General features: G+C 45.8%; 1 protein-coding gene across 3 annotated transcripts in view; it reads right to left on the bottom strand.

The window, feature by feature from the left end:
- Positions 1–27,135, bottom strand: part of CIDEA (cell death inducing DFFA like effector a) — a 37,957-nt gene extending 10,822 nt beyond the window's left edge. For all 3 annotated transcript variants that reach the window (XM_038746575.1, XM_038746574.1, XM_038746573.1), the window contains exons 1-4: positions 27,085–27,135; positions 15,767–15,911; positions 14,160–14,306; positions 6,178–6,359 (exon numbers count right to left, since the gene is read on the bottom strand). In XM_038746575.1, coding sequence (XP_038602503.1) covers positions 6,178–6,359; positions 14,160–14,306; positions 15,767–15,911; positions 27,085–27,125 — 515 coding nt within the window. In that variant the 5' untranslated portion in view covers positions 27,126–27,135. The remainder of the gene's footprint in view (positions 1–6,177; positions 6,360–14,159; positions 14,307–15,766; positions 15,912–27,084) is intronic.
- Positions 27,136–27,459: the final 324 nt, after the last annotated feature.

Raw genomic sequence — 27,459 nt, 5'->3', positions numbered from 1 at the left:
TGACAAGCGGAGGAATCGGGATTAGAACCCATGACCTCTGACTCCCAAGCCTGTGCTCTTTCCACTGTCACGCTGCTTCTCATGAAACTGAGATAAAGTTAAGTGACTTGTCCACAGTTACAGAGCAGGCAAATGGTAAAATGGGATTAGAGCCCAGGTCTCCCATGCCAGACCCATGCATACATCTCCTCACTTCTCAAAAATCTCCAAATGGTTACCCATTCCCCACTGGATCAAGCAGAAACTCTTCAACTACTGGATTTACAGCACTCCATCAGTTCTCTCTTACTTCTCCCACTACATCCCGGCTGGTCTCATCTCACTGTGCTTTGTTTGACACTTCTTCCTCTGACTCACTAGCTCATGCTCTTTTTCCAGCCTGAACTCCCTTCCCCCTTCAAATCCACTAGGATGTAGTTCTCGCCATTTTCAAAGCCCTCCCCTTTAACTTCCTCGCAATTAGGTGCTCACCTTGTAATGAAACACATTATTACTACTATTATTATTTTTACAGTATTTGTTAAGCATTTATGTGCCAGGCACAGTACTAAACACTGGGGTACATACAAGTTAATCAGGTTAGACACAGTCCCTGTCCCACATGGAGCTCACAGGCTTAATCCCCATTTTACAGATGAGGGAACTGAGGCACAGAGAAGTGAAGTGACTTGCCCAACATCACACAGCAGACGAGTGGTAGAGTTGGGATTCGAACCCATGTCCTTCTGGATTCCCAGGCCTGTGCTCTATCCACTAGGCCATGTTGCTGCTGTATTATCCTGCATTATTGGATTTGTTATGTGCTTACTATGTGTCAAGCACTGTTCCGAGTGCTTGGGTAGATATAAGTTAATCTGGTTGGGCACAATCCCTGCTCAAAATGGGGCTCACAGTTTAAGTAGAGGGAGAATCCCCATTTTACACTTGAGGAAACTGAGGCACTTAACTGAGGTTAAGTGACTTGCCTCAGATCACACAACAGGCGAGTGGCAGAGTTGAGATTAGAACCCAGGTCCTCTCACTCCAAGGCCCATGCTCTTTCCACTCCGCCATGCTACTTCTATACAGCTCGTCTATCATCATATCCATTTTTACATCCTCTTTCTTCCAAATCTTTATTTACTTTGTGTCTGCCTCCTTTGCTTCATGGTAAATTCCAGGAGGATAGGAATTGTGTTTAACTATTATTCGTGCCCAGTACAGTGCTCTGAATACAGTAGGTGCTCAGTAAGTGCTTCAATTTTGTGGGTGGAACAGGAGAGGAGATATTCCCCATATAGTCACTCAGTCATATTTATTGAGCACTTACATTGTGCAAAACACTGTACTAAGCACTTGGGAGAGTACAGTGTAACAATAAACAGGCACTTTTCCTGCCCACAATGACCCTGCAATCTAGAGGAAGAGAAGGTCATGGATTCTAATCCCGACTCTGCCATTTGTCCGCTGTGTGACCTTGGGCAAGTCACTTCACTTCTCTGGGCCTCAGTTACCTCACCTGTAAAATGGGGATTGAGACGGTGAGCCCCACACGGGACAGGGACTGTGCCCAACCCGATCTGCTTGTATCCACACCAGCGCTTAGTACAGTGCCTGGTACATAATAAGCATTTAATACCGCAATTATTACTATTATTATTATATAGAAGAGCTTGAAAGCCAGGTTTATCTATCTATTTCTAATACTCGCTGCTAGGGCCTCAAGTATTATTTCAGTTCACAAATCAATCGTTTTTATTCAGTGCTTACTACGTGAAGAGTACTAAGTACTTTTTTTAATGGAATTCATTAAGCGCTTACTATGTGCAAAGCACTGTTCTAAGCGCTGGGGAGGTTACAAGGTGATCAGGCTATCCCATGGGGGGCTCACAGTCTTAATCCCCATTTTAAAGATGAGGCAACTGAGGCCCAGAGAAGTTAAGTGACTTGCCCAAAGTCACACAGCTGACAATTGGTGGAGCCAGGATTTGAACCCATGACCTCTGACTCCAAAGCCTGTGCTCTTTTCCACTGAGCCATGCTGTGAGTCCTTGTACTTGGAAGAGTACAAGAGTAATAGAGTTGGTAGGTACATTCCTTGCCCACAACAATCTTACAATCTAGAGGGGGAGTCTGACATTAATATAAATAAGTTACAGATATGTGTGATGGGGGGGCCAAGGGAGGAGTGAATAAAGGATGCAAACCCAAGTGCAAGGGTGATGCAGAAGGGAGTGGGAGAAGAGGAAATGAGGGCTTAGTCAAGGAAGGCCTCTTGGAGGAGAGGTGCTTTTAATAAGTCTTTGAAGATGGGGAGAGTGATCTTCCATTGACTATGAAGAGGGAAGGAGTTCCACGCCAGAGGCAGGAAATGGGAGAGGGATTGGTGTAAAAGAGATGAGGCAGAGGTACACGGAGTAGGTTGACAGAGGAACCAAGTGGGTGGACTGGGTTGTAGTAGAAAATCAGGGAGGTAAGGTAGAAGGGGGCAAGGTGATTGAGTGTTTTCAAGCCTGAGGGTAAGGAGTTTGCTTGATGCAGAGGTGGACGGGAAACCACTGGAGTTTTTGAGGAGTGGGGAAATACTGACTGAACAGTTTTGTAGAAAAAATGATCTGGGCAGCAGACTGAAGTATGGACTGGAGTGGGGAGAGACAGGAGGCAGGGAGGTCAGCAAGGAGGCTGCTGCAGTAATCAAGTCGGGTTAGGATAAATGCTTGGATTAACATGGTAATGGTCTGGATGGAGAGAAAAGGATGACTTTATGCAATCTAGTGAAGATTGAACCAACAGGATTTTGTGACAGATTGAAAATGTGCACTGAGTGAGAGCAATGACTCAAGGCCAACACCAAGGTTACGGATGAAACAGCATTGGCAAATGCTCTTTGTTCAGGTTAAGGGGGCGGCCCCCTGTTTTTTCACTTCAAAATAGCCCTGCTCATTATCATTAAAAGCACCATTATGCTGATTCGAATTTCTTAAAAGCTTTTCCTTTACTTGACTAGAGTTAATAATACTTGTGGTATTTGTTAAGCAGAAGCAGCAACATGTAGAAGCAGAATGATATAGTGTCACTAAAATATTTAGTGGCCTTACCCCATTAGAGACAAGATACCTCAGGGGCCCAGGGACTGCACGTTTAACTCCGGGATTCTGGTCCTCCTTCCCATTTAATTGACATTCTCTCAGATGGAATGAAACCTAGCTTTTTACTGAACTGTTGGTGTATCAATCAAATCAATGCTATTGTAGTTCTACTCTGTGCAGACCATTGCATTAAACAGTTGGGGAATAAAATAGTGTTAATCCACACAATCCCTGCTCTTAAGGAGCTTACTAGCTAATGGGGAAGACAGACACTAAAATTAAAGATAGGGGAATGTAACACTATGTTCATAAGCACGAGGGAAGGGAAGGATTGGGGTGAATATTTGAGTTCTTAGGAGGGTGAGGATTCAAGTGTATAGGTGACTGGGGAGACTAATCCTTCGTTGGGTAGAAGTAGTGTGGTCTAGTGGAAAGACCATGGGCTTGGGAGTCAGAGGACCTGGGTTCTAATCAGTGGTATTTATTGAGCGTTTGCTATGTGCACTAAGCACTTGGGAGAGTACGCTACAATAGAATTAGCAGACGCATTCCCTACCCATAATAAATTTACAGTCTAATCCCAGCTCTGCCATATTCCTGCTGTGGGTCCTTGGGCACATCACTTAACTTCAATCAATCAATCGTATTTATTGAGCGCTTACTATGTGCAGAGCACTGTACTAAGCGCTTGGGAAGTACAAATTCGCAACACACAGAGACAGTCCCTACCCAACAGTGGGCTCACAGTCTAAAAGAAGTGCTAACTTCAGCACTTAGAACAGTGCTTGGCACATAGTAAGCGCTTAACCAATACCGTCATTATTAACTTCTCTGCGTCTCAGGGGGACTTTATCTGAAGATGGGGATTCAATACCTGTTCTCCTTCCTAATTAGATTGAGAGCCCTAAGTCTGACGTGATTAGCTTGTCTCCACCCCAGAACCTGACACATAGTAATCGCTTAACAAAAACCACAATTATTAAATATTATTAGGTAGTAAAAGCTCTTTCACAAGCATGATTTCCTACCCTCATCCAGTTCCAAAGCCAATAGAGCTTTTGAAGAAGTAGTCTCACCTGTCCTGCCCTCCTGCACCGAATACCAAAAACCCTAAATTACTAAGTAAAGGGCAGCATTGTCTGACTGCAAATGGTGAGCTTGGCTTCATCCATGTAAAAGCTCTCCTCTGTGGTTGGGGCCTCAAAGAAGCACGACCCTCCCTATGCCAGGTGCAGTTTTCTTAAGGGGCCTTAGCTCACAACAGCTGCATAATACAGACAACTGCACTCAGGCAACACTTTTAGCAGTGGTGGAGATTTAGGAAATACTTGTTCAGGCAGGGAGGGTCATTCGATCCCTCAGTTGATGAGAACTAGTCAGAAGAAATCCCCGAGTAACTGCCGGCAAAGATTTTCTTGAAAGATAGATTGCAACAAAATGCTAGCTGTCATTTTCTGAGGACTTCAAGTCAGCAGCTTCCTTGGACTGACCCAATTGAGGCTTCTAGAGCAGAGAAGGAAGACATTGAGGCCTCAGCCATTTGGAATAGTAATAATGATAATGCTGATGGTTTTTGTTAAGCATTTACTATGTGCCAGGCACTGTACTAAGTGCTGGTGTGGATACAAGCAAATCGAGTTGAACACAGTCCCTGTCCCATGTGGGGCTCACAGTTTCAATCCCCCTTTTACAGATGAGGTAACTAAGGCACAGAGAAGTGAACTGACTTGCCCAAGGTCACACAGCAGACAAACGGTGGAGCTGAGATTATAATCCCCTGGAGAAGAAGTCTGCACTGCCTTTTTTCTGGGCATTCAGGCCTTCATTAGTTACGAAGAACCACCTCTTTCTCCCTACCAAACCACTCATTTTAATGACTAGTGGTTGTAGGAACACTACACAGAATGGTGAGTCCTTTCAGTCAGGAACAGGGCCTTTATCGCAGTAATATCAGTAGTAATCATGGTGTTTATTGAGCACCTATGAATCCAATGCACTGTACTAGGCACAGGACACCTTCCTTGCTCACAAGGAGCTGAGACGGAGGGGAAGCAGTGGCCCTCCTAGAGCCATTGTCAAGTCATTCCATGTGCTTGGAAGAGGTCTTGCGCTCTCCTCTCCCTCCTTTCCTACTCTCCACTGACACTACACAAGTCATCCCTAGCCAAATCTCAAACCAATACCCCAGGGATATCTTCAGTTACCTTTCAGAAAGTCTTCTTTCTGATCTAAAGACAAATTCCCAATAGAGTCTGCTGTATACCATCTTAGGCTATAACAGACGGACATCAAGGGCAGATCTGCTAGCATTATCACATCGCTTGAATTTAAGGGTAAATGCAGTAATGAGAAGCAGTGTGGCTCAGTGGAAAGAGCACAGGCTTTGGAATCAGAGCCAAATCCTGGTTCCACCAATTAGCTGTGTGACTTTGGGCAGTCACTTAACTTCTCTGTGCCTCAGTTACCTCATCTGTAAAATGGGGATTAAGACTGTGAGCCCCTTGTGGGACAACTTGATCACCTTGTAACCTCCCCAGCACTTAGAACAGTGCTTTGCACATAGTAAGCGCTCAATAAAAGCCATCATTATTATTACTGTTATTAATCTGAGGCTATTCAACTTGTGGGTGACTGTTCGCTACAACATCAAGGAGCGAGGGGCCAGTGGTTCATTCCTTTGAATCATACCCCACCCTGGGAACTACAGAAAGAATATGGGCAGGGAGCAAGGAAGACAATTCCACTAGGAGGGAAACACCTCAGATGCCAAAAGCCTTGGGACAACGGAGGCTTGGAGATCCCATTCCATGGCTCACTGGAAAGAGCATGGGCTTGGGATTCAGTGGACATGGATTCTAATCCCGGCTCCACCACTTGTCTTCTGTGTAACCTTGGACAAGCCACTTCACTCCTCTGTGCCTCAGTTACCTCATCTGTAAAATAGGGATTGTGAGCCCCATGTGGGACAACCTGATTACCTTGTATCTACCCCAGTGCTTAGAACAATGCTTGGCACATAGTAAGCACTTAAATGCTATAATTATTATTATTATTATTAGTGTTTTGTATGAACAGGAGCATCGATAAATATTAAGTGAAGACAACTTACCTCAGCAGAGTCTTTGCTCTGGCACACTTGATGTCGTAGGAGATGGAATACATCTCATAAATAGTGGCTTTCACATTTAAGCACCCGATGAAGTCCTTGGGATTCAACTTGTACAAATCAAATGTGACTTTAGCTATTCCTGCCTTCTTCTGCCGTTTTATGGTTGAGATGGAGTTTGTGCCCTGAAGTAGAAGGTAGAATTTAAGAAAAGTTGTTTACATATTGGGTTTAATCAATCAATCAAATGTATTTATTGAGTGCTTACTGTGTGCAGAGCACTGTATTAAGTGCTTGGGAAGTCCAAGTTGGCAACATACAGAGACAGTCCCTATCCAACAGTGGGCTCACAGTCTAGAAGGGGGAGACAGAGAACAAAACCAAACATATTAACAAAATAAAATAAATAGAATAGATATGTACAAGTTAAATAAATAGAGTAATAAATATGTACAAACATATATACAGGTGCTGTGGGGAAGTGAAGGAGGTAAGACGCGGGGATGGAGAGGGAGACGAGGGGGAGAGGAAGGAGGGGGCTCAGTGTGGGAAGGCCTCCTGGAGGAGGTGAGCTCTCAGTAGGGCCTTGAAGGGAGGAAGAGAGCTAGCTTGGCGGATGGGCAGACGGAGGGCATTCCAGGCCAGGGGGATGACGTGGGCTGGGGGTCGATGGTGGGACAGGCAAGAACGAGGCACGGTGAGGAGATTAGTGGTAGAGGAGCAGAGGGTGCGGGCTGGGCTGTAGAAGGAGACAAGGGAGGTCAGGTAGGAGGGGGGCGAGGTGATGGACAGCCTTGAAGCCGAGGGTGAGGAGTTTCTGCCTGATGCGCAGATTGATTGGTAGCCACTGGAGATTTTTGAGGAGGGGAGTAACATGCCCAGAGCGTTTCTGGGCAAAGACAATCCAGGCAGCAGCATGAAGTATGGATTGAAGTGGGGAGAGACACGAGGATGGGAGATCAGAGAGAAGGCTGATGCAGTAGTCCAGACGGGATAGGATGAGAGCTGGAACGAGCAGGGTAGCGGTTTGGATGGAGAGGAAAGGGCGGATCTTGGCAATGTTGCGGAGCTGAGACCGGCAGGTTTTGGTGACGGCTTGGATGTGAGGGGTGAATGAGAGAGCGGAGTCGAGGATGACACCAAGTTTGCAGGCTTGTGAGATGGGAAGGATGGTAGTGCCGTCAACAGTGATGGGAAAGGCAGGGAGTGGCAGGGTTTGGGAGGGAAGCCAAGGAGTTCACTCTTGGACATGTTGAGTTTTAGGTGGCAGGCAGACATCCAAATGGAGATGTCCTGAAGGCAGGAGGAGATGTGAGCTTGGAGGGAGGGGGAGAGATGTAGATTTGGGTGTCATCAGCGTAGAAATGATAGTTGAAGCCGTGGGAACGAATGAGGTCACCAAGGAAGTGAGTGTAGTTCGAGAACAAAAGGGGTTCGAGTTCTCCCTCTTATGTAGACTGTGATCCCCATGTAGGACAGGGGCTGAGTCCAACCTAACTCCCAGCACTTAGAACAGTGCTTGACTCTTAGTATGTGCTCAACAAATACCATAATTTTAGCATCCACCTAGGTCATTTCTACTGAAACCTGAAGCTATTTGCACTCTAACTAATGAAAAGCTTGAATTCGTAAAACAATTACACGTGCAGAATTCATTCATTCAATCGTATTTATTGAGCGCTTACTGTGTGCACAGCACTGTACTAAGCGCTTGGGAAGTACAAGTCGGCAACATCCAGAGACAGTCCCTACCCAACACTGGGCTTGCAGTCTAGAAGGGGGAAACAGACAAAACCAAACACATAGACAGGTGTCAAAATCATCAGAACAAATAGAATTAAAGCTAAATGCACATCATTAACAAAATAAGTAGAATAGTAAATATGTACAAGTAAAATAAATAGAGTAATAAATCTGTACAAATATATACAAGTGCTGTGGAGAGGGGAAGGAGCTAGGGCAGGGGGGACATCCTTCCAGATTGGACCTGGATTCTAATACCAGCTCCGCCACTTGTTGGCTATGTGACCCTGGACAAGTCACTTAACTTCTCTGTGCCTCAGTTACCTCATCTGTGAAATGGTGATTAAGACTATGAGCCCCATGTGGTGTCTAACCTGATTAGTTTGTGTCTATCCCAGAGCTTACTACAGTGCCTGGCACAAAGCACTTTATAGATACCATTAAAAAAAAATCATGTTTAAATAGCTATTCTATTACCTACTGCTTAGGATCATGGTTATGCTGCCAGGACCACTTAACCTGGATGAAACGGACAACTCGAAGCAGAATGGTGAGGTCCTGCATAGCAATAACATATAACATGGACAAGCGCTTAGTACAGTGCTCTGCACACAGTAAATACGATTGATGATGACTAGAGTAAAATAATAATAATGATAATGGTATTTAGTAAGTGCTTACTATGTACCAGGCACTGTACTAAGTGCTGGGGTGGATACAAGCAAATCAGGTTGTACACAGTCCCTGTCCCACATGGGGCTCAGTCTCAACCCCCATTTTACAGACGAGTAACTGAGGCACAGAGAAGTGAAGTGACTTGCCCAAGGTCACACAGCAGACAACTGGTGGTGCTGTGATTAGCACCCATTCCCATCTGACTTCCAGGACCATGCTCTAAAATACTAGTAATAATGGCATTTATTAAGCACTTACTATGTGCAAAGCACAGTTCTAAGCATTGGGGAGGTTACAAGGTGATCAGGTTGTCCCACGGTGGGGATCACAGTCTTAATCCCCATTTTACAGGTGAGGTAACAGGCACAGAGAAGTTAAGTGACTTGCCCAAAGTCACACAGCTGACAATTGGCGGAGCCGGGATTTGAACCCATGACCCCTGACTCCAAAGCCCATGGTCTTTCCCCTGAACCACGCTACTTCTCTATCCATTATGCCATGCTGATGAGAGGCCAGGAGATGCAAGGTGCCACAGATCACTGCATCTGGCAGTTAGTTCATTAACATTCTGTACTTTGTCTATATTCATTGACTTCAGAGCACTTGATAATTACAGACATCACTGAGAGGTATAGTTAGCACAGTTTCCATTTTAAAGGAGGAGCCAGGCAGAGAAGGGTAAGTCAATCAATGGTATTTACTGAGTGCTTACTCTGTGCATAATACCACTATGCACTTGGGAAGTGGGGTTACAATGGGGTGGGTGACAATCCCAGCCTACAAGGAGCGTACAGTCACAAGCAGGAGACAGACAATAAAAGAAATCACTGTTAGAAGCTGACCTGGGATTAGAACTCACAGCATCTAAGCTTCTGTAAATCTTTAAAGCATTTGATCACCTTGCCCCCTACTACTTAACTTCTCTGACTTCCTATTACAACCCAGCCAGCTCACTTCACTCTAATGCCTACCTACTCCCTGTACCTTGATCTCCTCTCTCTCACCACTGATCCCTTGCCCAGGTCCTGTCTCTGGCCTGGAATGCCCACCCTCTTCCTATCTGATCAGTCTTCCTACCTTCAAAGACTTTTTGAGGGCACATCTCCTTCAAGAAGTCTTCCCTAACTAGGCCCTCATTCATTCAATCATATTTATTGAGTGTTTACTATGTGCAGAAGTACAAGTCGGCAACATATGGAGATGGTCCCTACCCAACAACGGGCTTACCGTCTGGAAGGGGGGAGACAGATAACAAAACAAAACATGTAGACAGGTGTCAAAATCATCAAAATAAATAGAATTATAGCTATATGCACATCATTATTATTTCTGCATCACCCTTGCACTTGGATTTGTAACATTTAATTCACCCCTCCTTCAGCATTTATGTACTTATCTGTAATTTATTTATATAAATGTCTGTCTCCCCCTCTAGACTGTAAGCTCCATGTCTACCAACTCTGTTATATTGTACTCTCCCAAGTGTTTGGTACTGTATGTGCTCAGTAAGTACAACTGATTGACTTTAAGCCAAGAACTGAACAGCATCGACTTTTTCAATCTAGAAACTGGAGCTGAGGGGATCTGTAAATTGGTTTGGTGGTGGCAATGGCAGGGTGACTTCATTTTTTCTTTCAAAGATGCAAAACAGCACAGCCCCACATCCAATTCCTCCTCTCTCATCTTTTGATAGTCAAAGAGGCATTTATGGAGAGAATTGTTTAAGAGGAAAATTCCCCATAACTAATCTCAGTTCCAAACAAGTCTCAGTATCAATCCAATGGTTAAGGAGAGTGCATTGTTTTAGGTCCTACCACAGGGACCCTGACTGACAGACAATGACTCTCCCCAGCTTCAAATCCCAATTGAAGGCACATCTTCCCCAAGAGGCCTTCCCTGATTGAGCCCTCTTTTCCTTTTCTCCCATTCTCTTCTGTGTCACCCTGACTTGCTCCCTTTATTCAATCATATTTATTGAGCGCTTATTCGTCACCCTTCCCAGCATCAACACTTTAAGTACAAATCTGCGATTTATTTATATTAATGCCTGTCTCCCTCTCTATACTGTAAACCCGTTGTGGGCAGGGAATGTCTGTTTACTGTTGTATTGTGCTCTCCCAAGCACTTAGTACAGTGCTGTGCACACAGTAAGCTTTTGATAAATACGATTGACTGACTTTCACAGCCTGCCTGGTTTGGCCTGGCCAAAATTCAACACAAGTTGGCAACTGGGTGAGGGGGGTCAGTGCAGCTGTCTCCTTGGGTGATTCTCAGGCCAATTAAGAGATGATCATATGACCAGAGATGTGTGTCTATATGATGCAAACAATGATATGGAACTAGTCCCAAATTACACTTTTTCCCACCAATTCTCTCCAATCTCCCTTTTCTTCCTTTCCTGGGGGATAAGTTCAAAAGGAGAAAGGAGCAAGTTCCTTTGGTGCTATCAAACATGAGAGTTTGGGAAGTTTTTTGGAACCTAGTGCTGGTTTTGCTCAGAGCCATAGTATAATTTTGCCTTTCTCTCTTCCTCAGCATCTTCAGACAAATGCTTTCCTTAACTCATTGACAAGACTAACTGAATGGAGCAGGCATTTCCTGTAGAAATTTTTTACCTGCTATTTGCTCTTTGACTAATAATAACAATAATAATAATTATGGTATTTGTTAAGTGCTTACTATGTGCCAAGCACTTTTCTAAGTGCTGGGGTAGATACAAGGTAATCAGGTTGTCCCATGTGAGGCTCACAGTCTTAACCCCATTTTACAGATGAGGTAACAGGCACAGAGAAGTTAAGTGGCTTGCCCAAGGTCACACAGCAGGTAAGTGGCAGAGCCGGGATTAGAACCCATGTCCTCTGACTCCCAAGCTACGCTGCTTCTCTAAGTGTACTTCACTCTAGACTGTGAGCCCGTTGTTGGGTAGACACTGTCTCTACCTGTTGCCAAATTGTACTTTCCAAGTGCTTAGTACAGTGCTCTGCACACAGTAAGCACTCAATAAATACGATTGAATGTAAAATACGTACTCTAAAATCAACCTTTAGAGCACCTGTGTAAAAGCAGCATTGGCCCTCATGTGGTTAGAGATGTTCGGCTGCCACTGGGGTAATTCTGTGAAAGGATGTTTTGGCGTGGCTCAGTGGAAAGAGCCCAGGCTTTGGAGTCAGAGGTAATAATAATAATTATATTAATAATGGTATTTGTTAAGTGCTTACTATGTGCAAAGCACTGTTCTAAGTGCTGGGGGGGATACAAGGTGATCAGGTTGTCCCATGTGGGGCTCACAGTCTTAATCCCCATTTTACAGATGAGGAAACTGAGGCCCAGAGAAGTTAAGTGACTTGCCCAAGGTCACACAGCTGACAAGTGGTGGAGCTGGGATTTGAACCCATGACCTCTGACTCCAAAGCCCAGGCTCTTTCCACTGAGCCACGCTGCTTTTCTAAACATTTAAGTGCTTACTATGTGCGAAGCACTGTTCTAAGTGGTGGGGGGTACAAGATGATGGGGTTGTCCCATGTGCTCCTCCACTTGTCAGCTGTGTGACTTTGGGAAACTCACTTAACTTCTCTGTGCCTCAGTTCCCTCATCTGTAAAATGGGGATTAAAACTGCGAGACCCCCGTGGGACAACCTGATCACCCTGTAACCTCCCCAGAGCTTAGAACAGTGCTTTGCACACAGTAAGCACTTAACAAATACCATTATTATTATTATTATTATTATTATCATTATTATTATTAGGTCTGGGTTTCCCCACTAAGTCCTTTTGTTGCTATAAGGAGACACCTAGTGGACAACAAGCAGAGTCTCTTCAATTCAGTCTGTTTTGAAGTACAGACTGCATTCATTCAATCATACTTATTGAGCGGTTATAGTGTGCAAAGCACTGTACTAAGTGCTTGGGAAACAGTTCTGCAGAGAGCTTCTCTGGGGAAGCCTCGGTCTTTCCATGCAGTCTGCCCTCCCGCTCTCACATCTACCAGTTCTGATTCCCGGCATCCGTACTTCCATCTCTACTTGTTCTCATGGCGATTCCAGGTTAGAGAAATAGTGACTTGTATGGAACTGAATGACAAGTAAATTCCATGAATAAGTTGGACAGGATCCAACACACAAGGAGAATGGCATGTTCAATCCATGTTTCTCCATTCACAAACGTCCAGTGGTTGCCCATCCACTGCAAACTGAAACTCCTTACCATTGGCTTTAAACAATCACCTTGCCCCCTCCATTTCACTTCCCTGATTTTCTACTCCAACCCAGCCTGCACACTTCGCTCCTCTAAAGCCAACATACTCACTGTACCTCCATCTCATGTATCTCACCATCAACCTCTCACCCACATCCTACCTCTGACCTGGAACGCCCTCCCTCTTCATATCTGACAACCACTCTCCCCACCTTCAAAACCTGATTAAAAGCACATCTCCAAGAGGCCTTCCTCGACTAAGCCTTCATTTCCTCTTCTTCTAATCCCCTCTGTGTCACCCTTGAATTTGGATTTGCAACCTTTACTCTCCCTTCCCTCAGCCCCAAAGCACTTTATATACCCATAATTTATTTAAATTTACGTCCATCTCCCCCTCTAGACTGTAAGTTCATTGTGGGCAGGGAATGTGTCTACCAATTCTGTTATAAGCGCTAAGCACATAGCACTCTAAGCACTCCAATACAACTGAATATGGAGAGTCACCTAACCCCATTACCTCAGTTCCTCGTAATCTCCCCACCTCCCTTACAAAAGCTTACAACCGTAATCACTATTCTTTAAATAAAATAATTTCCCCTCTTAGACTGTGGCCCCCCAAAGGGACAAGGACCATGTCTAATTCCCACCTGCAAATTCTTGTCCAGCAATTAGTTCATTAAGTGCTTAATAAATACTATTACTAGTACTAGCACTTAAAACAGTGCATTGCACCCATTGAGTGCTTGATAACTACCACTACACAAAACAAATATAGGAAGTAAGCATTTTTACAGAGTGGGAGAATATGGGGGTGGTGAGGAGAAGGGTGTTAAATGTAATTACTCATAATAGTGTCTGTAAAGTGCAAAGCACTCTATAGAGTAGATACAAGATAATTGGGGCAGATAGAGTTCCTGCCCCACATCAATCGTATCTATTGTGCACTTACTGTGTGCAGAATGCTCTACTAAGCTCTTGGGAGAGTACACTGGTAGACATGTTCCCTGCCCATGACAAGCTTACAGTCTAGAGGCGGAGACAGATATTGATATAAATTCTGGATACATATATAAGTGCTGTGGGGCTGATGGAGCGGTGAATAATGGGTGGGAATCCAAGTGCAAGGGTGATGCAGATGGATATGGAAGAAAAGGAAATAAGGGCCAAGTCAGGGAAGGCCTCTTGGAGATGTGCTTTCAATAAGGCTTTCATGGTGGGGAAGAGTGATGATCTGTCGGATATGATGAGGCTCTTATTTCAAGATCAGAGGCAGGATGTGGGTGAGAGGTTGGTGGCAAAAGAGTCCCACATGGGACTCAGTCTAAGAAGGAATGAGAACAGATATTTAAGAACTTCATTGTGGTTTTGCTTACCAGGGTCCATTTCTGTCCTTTTTCCAAGATCATGAAACGTGTATTATCTCTGAGGGTCTGAAAGAATTCTTCCGTATCCACCACTGTGCCATCTTCCTCCAGTACCACAGTTATCAGTCCAGTAGTTATCGCTAAGGCATCCAGGGTCTACATTGAGAATAAATAAATTAGACACAAGGAAACAAAGATCACGAGTTAGCAATACAAAGCTCATGTTGGCAGTTACAAGGTTAGGCTTAAAAAGAGTCATTAGCCCAGAATGTCTTTACAGTTTAAATCTGTTATTTTTTCCACAAGATGAAAAATTATATTCCAAGGAAAATTACATTTTACATGTCAGTGCAGTACAATATTACTTTCAACTCACTTTAAGACCCGTAAAGGAGATTTCCTCTCTTTCCCTTGACTTGCTCTTGAGAAAGAGCAAGAAGTATGGCTTAGTAAATAGAGTATGCGCCTGGGAGTCAAGAGGACCTGGGTTTTAATCCCAGCTCTGCCACTTGTCTGCTGTGTGACCCAGGGCAAGCCATTTAACTTCTCTGTGCCTCAGTTACATCGTACATAATGTGGGGCTAGAGACTGTGATCCCTATGTGGGACATGGACTGTGTCCAACCTGATTACCCTAGTGCCTGGCACATAGTAAGGACTTAATACTTTTTCTTTCTTTTTTTTTTTTTTTTTTTTTTTAAGAGCAAACTGTATGACTGGCTCCCACTTTAAGGATCATGATCAAAGTAACCCTTACCCCTCCAGTTACCACCCAGGGGGTAAGCAGTATTGTCTAGTGGATAGTGCACAGGCCTGGGCATCAGAAGGACCTGAGTTCTAATCCCACTCCACCACTTGTCTGATGTGTGAACCTGGGCAAATCGCTTCACTTCTCTGTGTCTCAGTTACCCCATCTATAAAATGGGGATTAAGACTGTGAGCCCCTTGTGGGACAGGGACTGTGTCCAACCTATCTTGCATCTACCCCAGCTCTTGGAACAGTGCTTGACAAATAGTAAGTGCATAACAAATACCATCATTATTATTATTGTTGCAGAGTTAATGTATGTTATTGCTTTCTGCTGCTCTCATTTGTTAGCTACAATTTACCTGGTAATAATAATAATGGCATTTATTAAGTGCTTACTATGTGCAAAGCACTGTTCTAAGCGTTGGGGAGGTTACAAGGTGATCAGGTTGTCCCACGGGGGGCTCACAGTCTTAATCCCCATTTTACAGATGAAGCAACTGAAGCACAGAGAAGTTAAGCGACTTGCCCAAAGTCACACAGCTGACAATTGGCGGAGCTGGGATTTGAACCCATGACTTCTGACTCCAAATCCTGTGCTCTTTCCATTGAGCCACGCTGCTTTTCTAGCCACGATGAGTCTGTGAGTGGGGGTGGGGCTGGGGGTAGTCATGGGTTGCTGGAGGAGATAAGATTCTCAAGTGCTGATTCTGGAAGGCTGGGAAGCTCTGAACAGCAACTTGGGGCAAATCTGGTAGGAGATTTTTGGTCTTTTACATCCATAGATGGATAGCTTAGAGGCTAGCGCTGGCACGATTTGCTTTTCCCAGCAATGGGAGGTGAGGGGAATGGGAGTGAATGGTCCACACCTTGCTAATGAGCTCCTTCAGGTTGCTTGCAGTCACCCCTCGACGGCTGCTCCTGTCATGGTTGGAGACACGGAAAGGGCGCGGTGGGCTCATGAGGGGCGAGAGCAGCACTTTCTTGGTCTGGGATCCCATGAAGGTCAGAGGCCTGAAACCAGGAAGTGGCAAGTGAAGATTACCCAAAGCAAATGTCAGACAAGAATCAATCAAGCATATTTGTTGAGTGCTGCGTAGAGAGCGTTGTACTAAGTGCTTGGGAGAGTACATTATAACAGCAATGGTAAACATATTCCCTGCCCACTTTGAGTAGGAAGCAGCATGGCCCGGTGGATAGAGCACAGGCCTGGGAGTCAGAAGGACCTGGGTTCGAATCCCAACTCTACCTCTCGTCTGCTGTGTGACATTGGGCAAGTCACTTCACTTCTCTGTGCCGCAGTTACCTCATCTGTAAAATGGAGTTTAAGACTGTGGGCCCCGTGTGGGATAGGGACTGTGTTCAATATGATTTGCTTGTACTCACCTCAGTGCTTAGAACGGTGCTTGACACATAGTAAGCACTTAAATACCATTATTATTATTATTAATATTATTAATAATGGGTTAATTCATTCATTCAATCGTATTTATTGAGCACTTACTGTGTGCAGAGCACTGTACTAAGTACTTGGGAAGTACAAGTTAGCAACATGTAGAGATGGTCCCGACCCAACAGCGGGCTCACAGTCTAGAAGGGGAGACAGACAACAAAACAAAACATATTAACAAAATAAAATAGAATAATAAGTAAAATAGAGTAATAAATATGTACAAACATATATACAGGTGCTGTGGGGAGGGGAAGGAGGTAAGGCGGGGGATGGAGAGGGGGAGGAGGGGGAGAGGAAGGAGGCGGCTCAGTCTGGGAAGGCCTCCTGGAGGGGGTGAGTTCTCAGCAGGGCTTTGAAGGGAGGAAGAGAGCTAGCTTGGCGGATGGGCAGAGGGAGGGCATTCCGGGACAGGGGGAGGACGTGGGCCGGGGGTCGACAGCGGAACAGGTGAGAACGAGGCCCGGTGAGGAGGTTAGAGGCAGAGGAGTGGAGGGTGCAGGCTGGGCTGTAGAAGGAAAGAAGGGAGGTGAGGTAGGAGGGGGTGAGGTGAGGGAGAGCTTTGAAGCCGAGAGTGAGAAGTTTTTGCCTGATGCACAGGTTGATTGGTAGCCACTGGAGATTTTTGAGGAGGGGAGTAACATGCCCAGAGTGTTTCTGCACAAAGATGATCCGGGCAGCAGCGTGAAGTATAGATTGAAGTGGGGAGAGACAGGAGGATGGGCGATCAGAGAGGAGGCTGATGCAGTAATCCAGTCAGGATAGGATGAGGGATTGAATGAGCAGGGTAGCGGTTTGGATGAAGAGGAAAGGGTGGATCTTGGCGATGTTGCAGAGGTGAGACCGGCAGGTTTTGGTGTTGGATTGGATGTGAGGGGTGAACGAGAGAGCAGAGTCGAGGATGACACCAAGGTTGCGGGCTTGTGAAATGGGAAGGATGGTAGTACCGTCAACATTGATGGGAAAGTCAGGGAAAGGGCAGGGTTTGGGAGGGAAGATAAGGAGCTCAGTCTTGGACATATTGAGTTTTAGATGGCAGGCAGACATCCAGATGGAGATGTCTTGAACCAGGAGGAGACTCAAGACTTAAGGGAGGGAGAGAGAGCAGGGGCAGAGATGTAGATTTGGGTGTCATCAGCATACAGATGATAGCTGAAGCCATGGGAGCAAATGAGTTCACCAAGGGAGTGAGTGTGGATAGAGAACAGAAAGGGACCAAGAACTGACCCTTGAGGAACCCCTACAGTAAGGGGATGGGAGGGGGAGGGGGAGCCCGGGTTTACAGTCTAGAGTGGAGACTGACATTTATATAAATTATAGATGTGTACATAATAAGCACTTAGTACAGTGCTCTGCACACAGTAAGCGCTCAATAAATATGATTGAATGAATGAATGAAGTGCTGTGGGGCTGAGGGAGGGTTGACTAAAGAGTGGAAATCCAAGTGCAAGAAGGAAGCAGGAGAAGAAGAAATGAGGCTTAGTTGGGGAAGGCCTCTTGGAGATGTGCTTTTAATAAGGCTTTGAAGGTGGGAAGAGTGATCATCTGATGGCTGTGAAGAGGGAGGGCATTCCAGAGGGAGGGAGGATTGACGGTGAGAGCTGAGATTGAGGTACACTGAGTAGGTTGAGTGAAATAGGGGGGCAGGGTTGTAGTAAGAAATCAAGGAGGTAAGGTAGTGGAGGACAAGGTGAGTGAGCACTTTAAATTCATTCAATCATATTTATTAAGCACTTACCGTGTACTAAGTGCTTGGGAAAGTACAATACAGCATTAAAGAGTGTCAATCCCTGCCCACAATGAGCTCACAGTCACATCTACGGTAAGGAGTTTGTTTGATGCAGAGGTGGATGGGCAGCCATTGGAGGCTCTTGAGGAGTGGAGAAAACATGGATTGAATGGTTATGTAGAAAAATGATCTGGGCAGAATCACAGCTTACCCGAAGGACCTTGTACACCAACAGGAGAACTTCGGCCCCACTATCTATCATAGCAACAAAATCAATTCTAATCAAAGTGGTTTGCATGGATTATGTTTGTATTTTCTGAATAGGTAGGTGGTCTTATACAAGTGGTCAGACATTTGTGTGACTATATATATAAGGCTAGAATTTATGAAAGGCGCTCCCCCCGCCCCCCTAAAAAGGGAAAAGACAAGCTAACCAATGCAGAGTTCATCCTGATCATTCCAGGAAAGAGAGACATAACTTGGATAAAAGACAACAGAAACTCACCCCAGACCCACAGCACTTATATAAATGTCCTTATATTTTACTATTTTCCTATCTGTAATTTATTTTATCATCTATCTCCCCTCTGTAGACTGTAAATTCTTTATGGGTAATGATCAGGTCTACCAACTCAACAATATTGTACTTCCTCAACAACGCAGTACAGTATTCTGCAGACAGTGAGGGCTTAATGAAGGCCATTAGTAGACTGAAACCTGCAAGAATTACTATTTTAGGAAAGTGGCAGGACACCTCTAGATCAATCTTAGCTGTATAATTTAAAGCTCCATTCCTTGTGTTTGGGGAGGAAGTTGGTCTCACTTTTAATTAGAGTTATGATCCTTAACATCTATCAGTGAAACAGAAGCAGTATGGTCTAGAGAATAGACCACCGGCCTGGAAGTCAGAAGGACCTGGGTTCTAATCCCAGCTCTGCCATTTGCCTGCTGAGTGAGCTTGAGCAAGTCACTTAACTTCTCTGTGCCTCAGTCTGTAAAATGAGGATTAATACTGGGAGCCCCTTGTGGGACATGGACTGTTTCTACTCTGATTAACTTGTATCTACCCCAGCGCTGAGTACAGTACCTGACACATAGTAAGCATTTAAATTCCATACTAATAAAAAAAAAAAAAGAGGAGGATCACATTCACACTCAAGCAACAGTTCCCAGCAGGGTAATCATTCTACTCTGATGAAGGTGGAGCCTTGACATTTCACATTTTGATATTTCAGAACCAAGAACCTGCATGAAGGAACTGAATATAGTGCTGGGGCTTTGTGCAGGGCAACTCACACATTCTCTTCCCCGCTATTTGCTAAGTAAGGGAATGTGACAAACCAGGGATGCAGCATATCTTGAAGATTAAAGTAGTGTGTGTAAGAGCTGACTACTTATCCCACTTACTGGTATTAAAGCTCAGAGTTGACAGTTGCAGGAGGCAGCATAAGGAATGTGAGATTAATTAGAATTATCTGAGAAACACATGCTTCCTCTTACAAGGAAGGTAAAGCTGGGGTCTTAAAGGTTAAGAACCACTGCTCTATAGATTTTGGAATGGCCTGCCTATGGAAAGGGATGATTCTCATCGTTTAATAAGGTTTTATGATCGTTGGGTTTGGGGTGGAAGGGGGAAGAGGAGGAAGAAGAGGGATATAGGGGAAGAGACAGTCTTGTACACCCAATACTCTCCTAGCACAGGGGTTATATTTTTGAAGAACCTTACGGCTAAAACCTTGGGGGAATAGTGGAAGAGAAGAAAACCATATTATAGTAACCATTAATTGAATGGATATTAGAGTTAGAGGGTAGATGGTTGAAGATCAGTCAACGTTATTTATTGATCACGTGGAAGAGCTCTTGGAAGAGCACCATACAACAACTGGTAGACACATTCCCTGCCCACAAGGAGCTCACAGTTTAGAAGGGGAGACAGATGGTAATTATAAATAAATGTAAATTCTGTGGGTTGAATATCAAGTATTCAGGGGTACAGATCTGAGTACCCAGGTAATGCAGAAGGCAGAGGGAGTAAGGGAAAAGAAGTCGTAGTTGAGAAATGCCTCTTGGAAGAGATGTAATTTTCATACGGCTGCAAAGGTGAGGAGAGTACTGGTCTGTTGTATATGGAGGGGGAGGGAGTTCCAGGCCAGAGGGAGGATGGGGTCAGCTGCAATACTACCATGACTAACTTTTTAAAAACAAATTTCTATATTACCGGCTCCTCCACTTGTCTGCTGTGTAACCTTGGGCAAGCCACTTAACTTCTCTGTACCTCAGTTACCTCATCTGGAAAATGGGGACTGAAGCTGTGAGCCCCATGTGGGACAGGGACTGTGTCCAACCTGACTGCCTTGCATCTGCCCCAGTGCTTAGAATAGTGCTTGGCACATAGTAAGCGCTTACAAATACCATAATAATTATTATTATTATTATTATACACTCTATACTTTTGCAACTCAAACAGAGGCAAAAATTTTTATTCAAGGTTACTGAAATTATCTATTGTTCCAAAAGGATCCCAAGCAAACTAGAACATGAATAGATATAATAGATATACATAGATATAGATATAATAATAGTAATTGTGGTATTTCTTAAGCGCTTACTATGTGCCAAGCACTGTTCTAAGCACTGGAGCAGGTACAAGGTAATCAGGTCACATACAGTCCCTGAACCACATGGGGCTTACAGTTTTAATCCCCATTTTACAGATGATGTAACAGGCTCAGAGAAGTTAAGTGACTTGCTCTAGGTCACACAACAGACACACAGTGGAGCCAGGATTAGAACCCATGTCCTCTGACTTCCACTAGGCCATGCTTCTCTTTCCACTGGGCTATGCTGCTTTTCATCTAGGAAGAATGGGTGATTGGGTATACCACAAATTTTTCAGCTGGTATTTGCAAAGTACTACTACTACTAATTGTGGTATTTGTAAAACGCTATGTGCCAAGCACTGTACTAAGCACTGGGGCGGATACAGGCAAATTAGGGTGGACACAGTCCCTGTCCCACGTGGGGCTCCCAGTCTCAATCCCCATTTTACAGATGAGGTAAGTGAGGCACAGAGAAGTGAAGTGACTTGCCTAAGGCCACACAGCAGATGTGGCAGAGCCAGGATTAGAACTCATGACCTTTTCCTTTACACTAAAAGGTGGAGAACTAGTTGCAAACCACCCCTTGTCAGAGTCTAAAAAGCCTGGGCATCTAAGATGTGGTTTGAAGCAATTTTATTTCCATATTTAACATATTGCCTCTGGGTTGGAGATAAGGCTAGTTTTAATAGATCAATTAACAAATACCATAAAAAAGTCTACTATTTGTACAGCACTGTACTAAGTACAATAGATTCAGAAGAAATGATCCCTGCCCTCAGGAACTTAAGTTTCATTCTATTTTTATGTAAGATCAACTTTTTCAGAGGAAATTTGAATCAGTGTGAAAAATCATTTCTGGCTTTCTGAGCCATCTAAAAAAGCTACAGTTTTAAAGCTAAGCCACAAGCAGCAATCTGGTATTAATGAATTCCAGTTTTAGTGATTCAAACTCCAGCTGAGCATGGTACTTTTAAGTCTTTAGGAAGTTTTGTTTTACATTAAGCCTTATATGCCAAATCCTCATAATTAACAAGGCACTGCCCGTAAAATAAACCATCTTTCTTGCAGGCTTTCAAATGGTTACAAATTAGGCAATTTCCTTTAGCCTTGGCTTCGACATTTTAATAGTCATTCAAGGCTATTTTGTGAAGTGCTTACTGTGTGCAGAGTGCCATACTAAGTGCTTTAGAGAGAACAAGAGTGTTGATGGGCAAGATCAATCTGTGGTATTTACTGAGTAGAGAACACTGTACTAAGTACTTGGGAGATTACAGTAACAAAGTACAATTACACAAGGAGCTTACCTGATCTCAAGGAACTAGTGTGAATAGTTTTCCCCAACTAAAGAGTCAAGATTTTGCACTTAGAACGATTTTGTCTTCTCAAACACAACATAAACTTGACTTCAATATGGAGTCACTGGGAATGCTGGTATTTGGAGTTACTCTTCAAAAGGACTGTGATAGATGAGTAATTGTGGTAAATATACACTTCCTGACACAGTGGTTATTAGTATTCACTATGGGGTGGGTGGATTTCTAAAATAATAATAATAATGATGGTATTTGTTAAGCTCTTAGACTGTGAGCTCACTGTTGGGTAGGGACTGTCTCTATATGTTGCCAATTTGTACTTCCCAAGCGCTTAGTACAGTGCTCTGCACATAGTAAGCGCTCAATAAATACGATTGATGATGATGATGATGTGCAAAGCAAAGTTGTAAGCGCCGAGGGGATACAAGGTGATCAGGTTGTCCCATGTGGGGCTCACAGTCTGCATCCCCATTTACAGATGAGGTAACAGGCACAAAGAAGTTAAGTGACTTGCCCAAAGTCACACAGCTGACAATTGGCGGAGCCAGGATTTGAACCCATGACCTCTGATTACAAAGCCCGTGCTCTTTCCACTGAGTCACGCTGCTTCCCCGCGCTAGAAGACAGCATTGTAAATCTGAAGTGAACCTGGGTTCTAATGCTGGTTCAGCCACTTGTCTGCTGTGTAACCTTGGGCAAGTCACTTAACTCCTCTGTGCCTCAGTTACCTCACCTGTAAAATGGGGATTAAGACTGAGAGTCCCACACTGAGGAAGGATTGTGTCCAACCGATTATCTTGTGTCTATTCCAGTACTACCCCCTCCTTTAGGATTGCACCTGGACAGTAATCTACCAGTTTCCACTATGGGAGGCAGAGTCAAGCAGAGGCCTACCCATTCCATTCCTAGCTTGAGCAGTGGCTAGGGAGGTAAAGGCAATCTGCTTCAAGTCAAAACTCACCTGTGCTGTGCAGCAGCGGCATGGGAGACAGTCGAGGGCAGAGACTAAAGTTTACTGCGCGGAAGGAGGCAATGGTAAACCGCTTCCTTATTTTTACCAAGCTAACTCTATGAATGCACTACAGAACGACTGCAGGTGGAGGTGGGTTGTTCTGGGAGAGATGTGTCTGTGGAGTCACCATGGGTCAGAGACGACTTGACAGGATCCTAGTAATTACTACAGCGGTGGGCATATACTAAGTGCTTAACAAATACCATAAAATTTATAGTTTTGGTGCATCTGAAGGGGGTCTTAGATATCATTAAGAAAAATTTCTGCTAGAGACACAGTTACGAATATCTTAATATTATGAGAGGATATTATTATATGAATATCCTCTCCTCCTCGTCCCCCTCTCCATCTCCCCCATCTTTCCTCCTTCCCTTCCCCACAGCACCTGTATATATCTTGTACATATCTATTCTATTTATCTTATTTTGTTAGTATGTTTGGTTTTGTTCTCTGTCTCCCCCTTCTAGGCTGTTGGGTAGGGACTGTCTCTATGTGTTGCCGACTCGTACTTCCCAAGCGCTTAGTACAGTGCTCTGCACACAGTAAGCGCTCAATAAATACGATTGATTGATTGATTAAAGTTAAGGCCCTTATCACTTTTGTCATAAGATAAAAAGACTAATCCAAAAGAGAAGGCCAGAGACACAAAAGACAGTGAACATTGTTATGGAGTGTTTCCACAGCCTAACAGGAGAAGGACTTTGGGAAAATACAGCACACTTCTGGACTTTCACATCTGCTTCCTGCACAGCTCGGCTAGTTTGTCATTACCCTTGGATGCCGGAAGACTGATCAACAAAGGCAAATTTGAAATCAATCAGATTTATTGAGCGCCTACTTCGTGAAAAGCACTGTACATGTTACATGATCTCCCTTATTTCCACATCCGCAACTTTGGGGTTGCACTCCATGCAGGCAACAAGACCGCCAGCTGGCTAAGGCAAGAGTCACTGGCCCGGTGACAACCTGGCCCTCCCCAGAGCAAGGGGCAGGGCTACCTTTGTAAAGGGGGTAGGGTAGAGGAGGGCTTTTCTGCCCCCCTTAAACTAAGACTGTCCCGTAGTAATAGTATTTATTAAGCACTTACTACATCCAGAGCACTGTACTAAGCAACCAAATCCTGCAACTCCCTCCCCTTCCATAGCTGACAGACCATGACTCTCCCTACCTTCAAAATTTTGTTAAAATTTCAGCTCCAGGAGCCCTTCCCTGATGAAGCTCTCATTTCCCCTACCTTCCTCTCCTGTCTCTGTGCTCCTTGCACACTGAAATACCAGAATTATTGAGAAGCAGCATGACTTAATGGCAAGAACCTGGGTTTGGGAGACAGAGGACATGGGTTCTAATCCCACCACCGCCACTTGTCTGCTGTGTGACCTTGGGCAAGCCACTAGACTTCTCCGTGCCCCAGTTCCTCATCTGGAAAATGGGGATTAAGACTGTGAGCCCTATGTAGGTCAGGGACTGTGACCGACCTGAATGACTTGTATCTAATTGTACAGATTCAAGTCCTTATTACAGTGCTCTGCACACGTTAAGTGATCAGTAAATACGATTGAATAGATCTCATCTGTAAAATGGAAATTAAGACCGTGAGCTCTATGTGGGACGGGGACTGTGCCCAACCTGAATGACTTGTATCTAAATGTATAGATCTCATCTATGAAATGGGGATTAAATGGTGAATGTTGTCCCTCCTCACATCAGCCAAACAATCACACTTCCCCCCTTCAGAGCCCTACTGAGAGCTCACAGCCTCCAGGAGGCCTTCCCAGACTGAGTGCCCCTTTTCCTCTGCTCCTCCTCCCCATCACCCCAACTTCCTCCCTCTGCTCTACCCCCCTCCCCACAGCACTTGTGTATAAAGTACAGTTATTCTATTGATTTTATTAATGATGTGTACTTCCCAAGCACTATCTATTTTATTTTGTTAGTATGTTTGGTTTTGTTCTGTCTCCCCCTTTTAGACTGTGAGTCCACTGTTGGGTAGGGACTGTCTCTATATGTTGCCAATTTGTACTTTCCAAGCGCTTAGTACAGTGCTCTGCACATAGTAAGCGCTCAATATGATTGATGATGACTTTCTATATGTTGCCAACTTGTACTTCCCAAGCGCTTAGTACAGTGCTCTGCACACAGTAAGCGCTCAATATGATTGATTGATTAGTACAGTGCTCTGCATTCAGTAAGCACTCAATAAATATGATTGAATGAATGTGTGTATATATATATATCTATAATTCTATTTATTTATACTGATACTATTGATGCCTGTCTACTTGTTTGGATGTCTGTCTCCCCACTTCTAGACTGTGAGCCCGTCGTTGGGTAGGGATGATCTCTGTTGCTGAACTGTACTTCCCAAGCGCTTAGTACAGTGCTCTGCACATAGTAAGCACTCAATAATTACGATTGAAGGAATGAATTAAGACTGGGAGCCCCATGTGGGACAACCTGATGGCCCTGTATCTCCTCCCCCGGAGCCTAGAACAGGGCTTGGCACATGATAAGCAGTTAACAAATTCGGTAAAAATCAATCGATCGATCGATCAATCGATCAATGACTAAAACTTGGATTTGCATGGTATAGTCGTCCGTCCCCGGCCCCAACCTCCCCGTGGTTGTGTAGCTATGGGTGGGAGCGGCTGGTGGGGTGGCCACGGGGGCAGGGAGAGGAGCGGAGCCCGGGGGGGGGGGGCGGGGGGGTCCGGCGTGTGTGTATGTGTATCATCATCATCAATCGTATTTATTGAGCGCTTACTATGTGCAGAGCACTGTACTAAACGCTTGGGAAGTACAAATTATAATGATGGCATTAAGCGCTTACTATGTGCAAAGCACTGTTCTAAGCGCTGGGGAGGTTACAAGGTGATCAGGTTGTCCCATGTGGGGCTCACAGTCAACCCCATTTTACAGATGAGGTAACTGAGGCACAGAGAAGTTAAGTGACTTGCCTGAAGTCACACAGCTGACAAGGGGGGGAGCCGGGATTTGAACCCATGACCTCTGACTCCAAAGCCCGGGCTCTTTCCACTGAGCCATGTGTGTGGGGGGGTGTCCGGGGTGTGTGTGTGTGGGGGGGGTGCTGTCCGGGGTGTGTGTGTGTGGGGGTGCTGTCCGGGGTCTGTGGGTGTGGGGGGGTCCGGGGTGTATGGGGGGGGCCAGGGGTGTGTGGGGGGCGGGTCCGGGGTGTGTGTGTGGGGGGGGTCCGGGGTGTGTGTGTGGGGGGGGGGGTCCGGGGTGTGTGTGTGTGTGTGGGGTCCGGTGAGTGTGTGTGTGGGGGGGGTCCGGTGAGTGTGTGTGTGGGGGGGGTCCGGTGAGTGTGTGTGTGTGGGGGGTCCGGTGAGTGTGTGTGTGGGGGGGGGGTGGGTCCGGTGAGTGTGTGTGTGGGGGGGGGGTCCGGTGAGTGTGTGTGTGGGGGGGTCCGGTGAGTGTGTGTGTGGGGGGGTCCGGTGAGTGTGTGTGTGTGTGGGGGGGGTCCGGTGAGTGTGTGTGTGTGTGGGGTCCGGTGAGTGTGTGTGTGGGGGGGTCCGGTGAGTGTGTGTGTGGGGGGGGGTCCGGTGAGTGTGTGGGTGTCCGGTGTGTGTTTAGGTGGGTGTGTGGGTGTCCGGTGTGGAGGGGGCTGGGGTGGTGTCCAGGGTGTGTGTGGGGGGTCCAGTGTGTGTCCGGTGAGTGTATGCGTGTGTGTGTGTGTGTGTGTGTGTGTATATGGGAGTCCGGTGTGTGTGGGTGTCCGGTGTGTGTGTGGGTGGGTGCCCGGTGTGTGTGTGTGTGTGTGTGTGGGTGTGTGTGGGGGGGTGTCCGGTGTGTGGGTGGGGGGGTGTTCAGTCCTGGGCGCTCGGTCCGGTCCGGGGGTCCCGCAGGGGAGCGCGAGGCGCCCGGCCGGCCAGCAGGGGGCGCCCCCGCACCGACCCGGACCAACCCGGCACGGCGGGGAGAAGGGGGGAGAAGGGGGGAAGAAAAGGGGGGAGAAAAGGGGGGAGAAAAGGGGGGAGAAAAGGGGGGAGAAAAGGGGGGAGAAAAGGGGGGAGAAGGGAGGAGAAGGGAGGAGAAGGGAGGAGAAGGGAGCGCGGGGCGGCTGACCTGACGAGGAGGAGGGCCGCGGACTCCAGGGCGGACTCCATGCGGACCGGAGCGGAGCGGAGCAGAGGGGCGGAGAAGCCGGCTGCTCCCCCCCACACCCCCACAAACAGCCTCCTTATAGGGACACCGACCCGCCCCCGCCCCGGGCCCCGCCCCCTCCTCCCGGGCCCCCGCCCCCCGAACCGGCGTGATTTTAGTGCCGAGAGCCGGGCTTGGGAGCCCAAGGTCGGGGAGCGGCGTGGCTCAGTGGAAAGAGCCCGGGCCTCGGAGCCACAGGGCCTGGGTTCTAATCCCGACTCCGACGCTTGGCGGCTGGGTGACCTCGGGCAAGTCACTTCACTTCTCCGTGCCTCGGTTGCCTCATTTGGAAAATGG

The sequence above is a fragment of the Tachyglossus aculeatus genome, chromosome 5 (assembly GCF_015852505.1).
Source record: "Tachyglossus aculeatus isolate mTacAcu1 chromosome 5, mTacAcu1.pri, whole genome shotgun sequence".
In the NCBI taxonomy this organism is placed as follows: domain Eukaryota; kingdom Metazoa; phylum Chordata; class Mammalia; order Monotremata; family Tachyglossidae; genus Tachyglossus; species Tachyglossus aculeatus.
The sequence above is the reverse complement of the archived record's forward strand: the minus strand, read 5'-3'. Positions and strand labels throughout refer to the sequence as shown.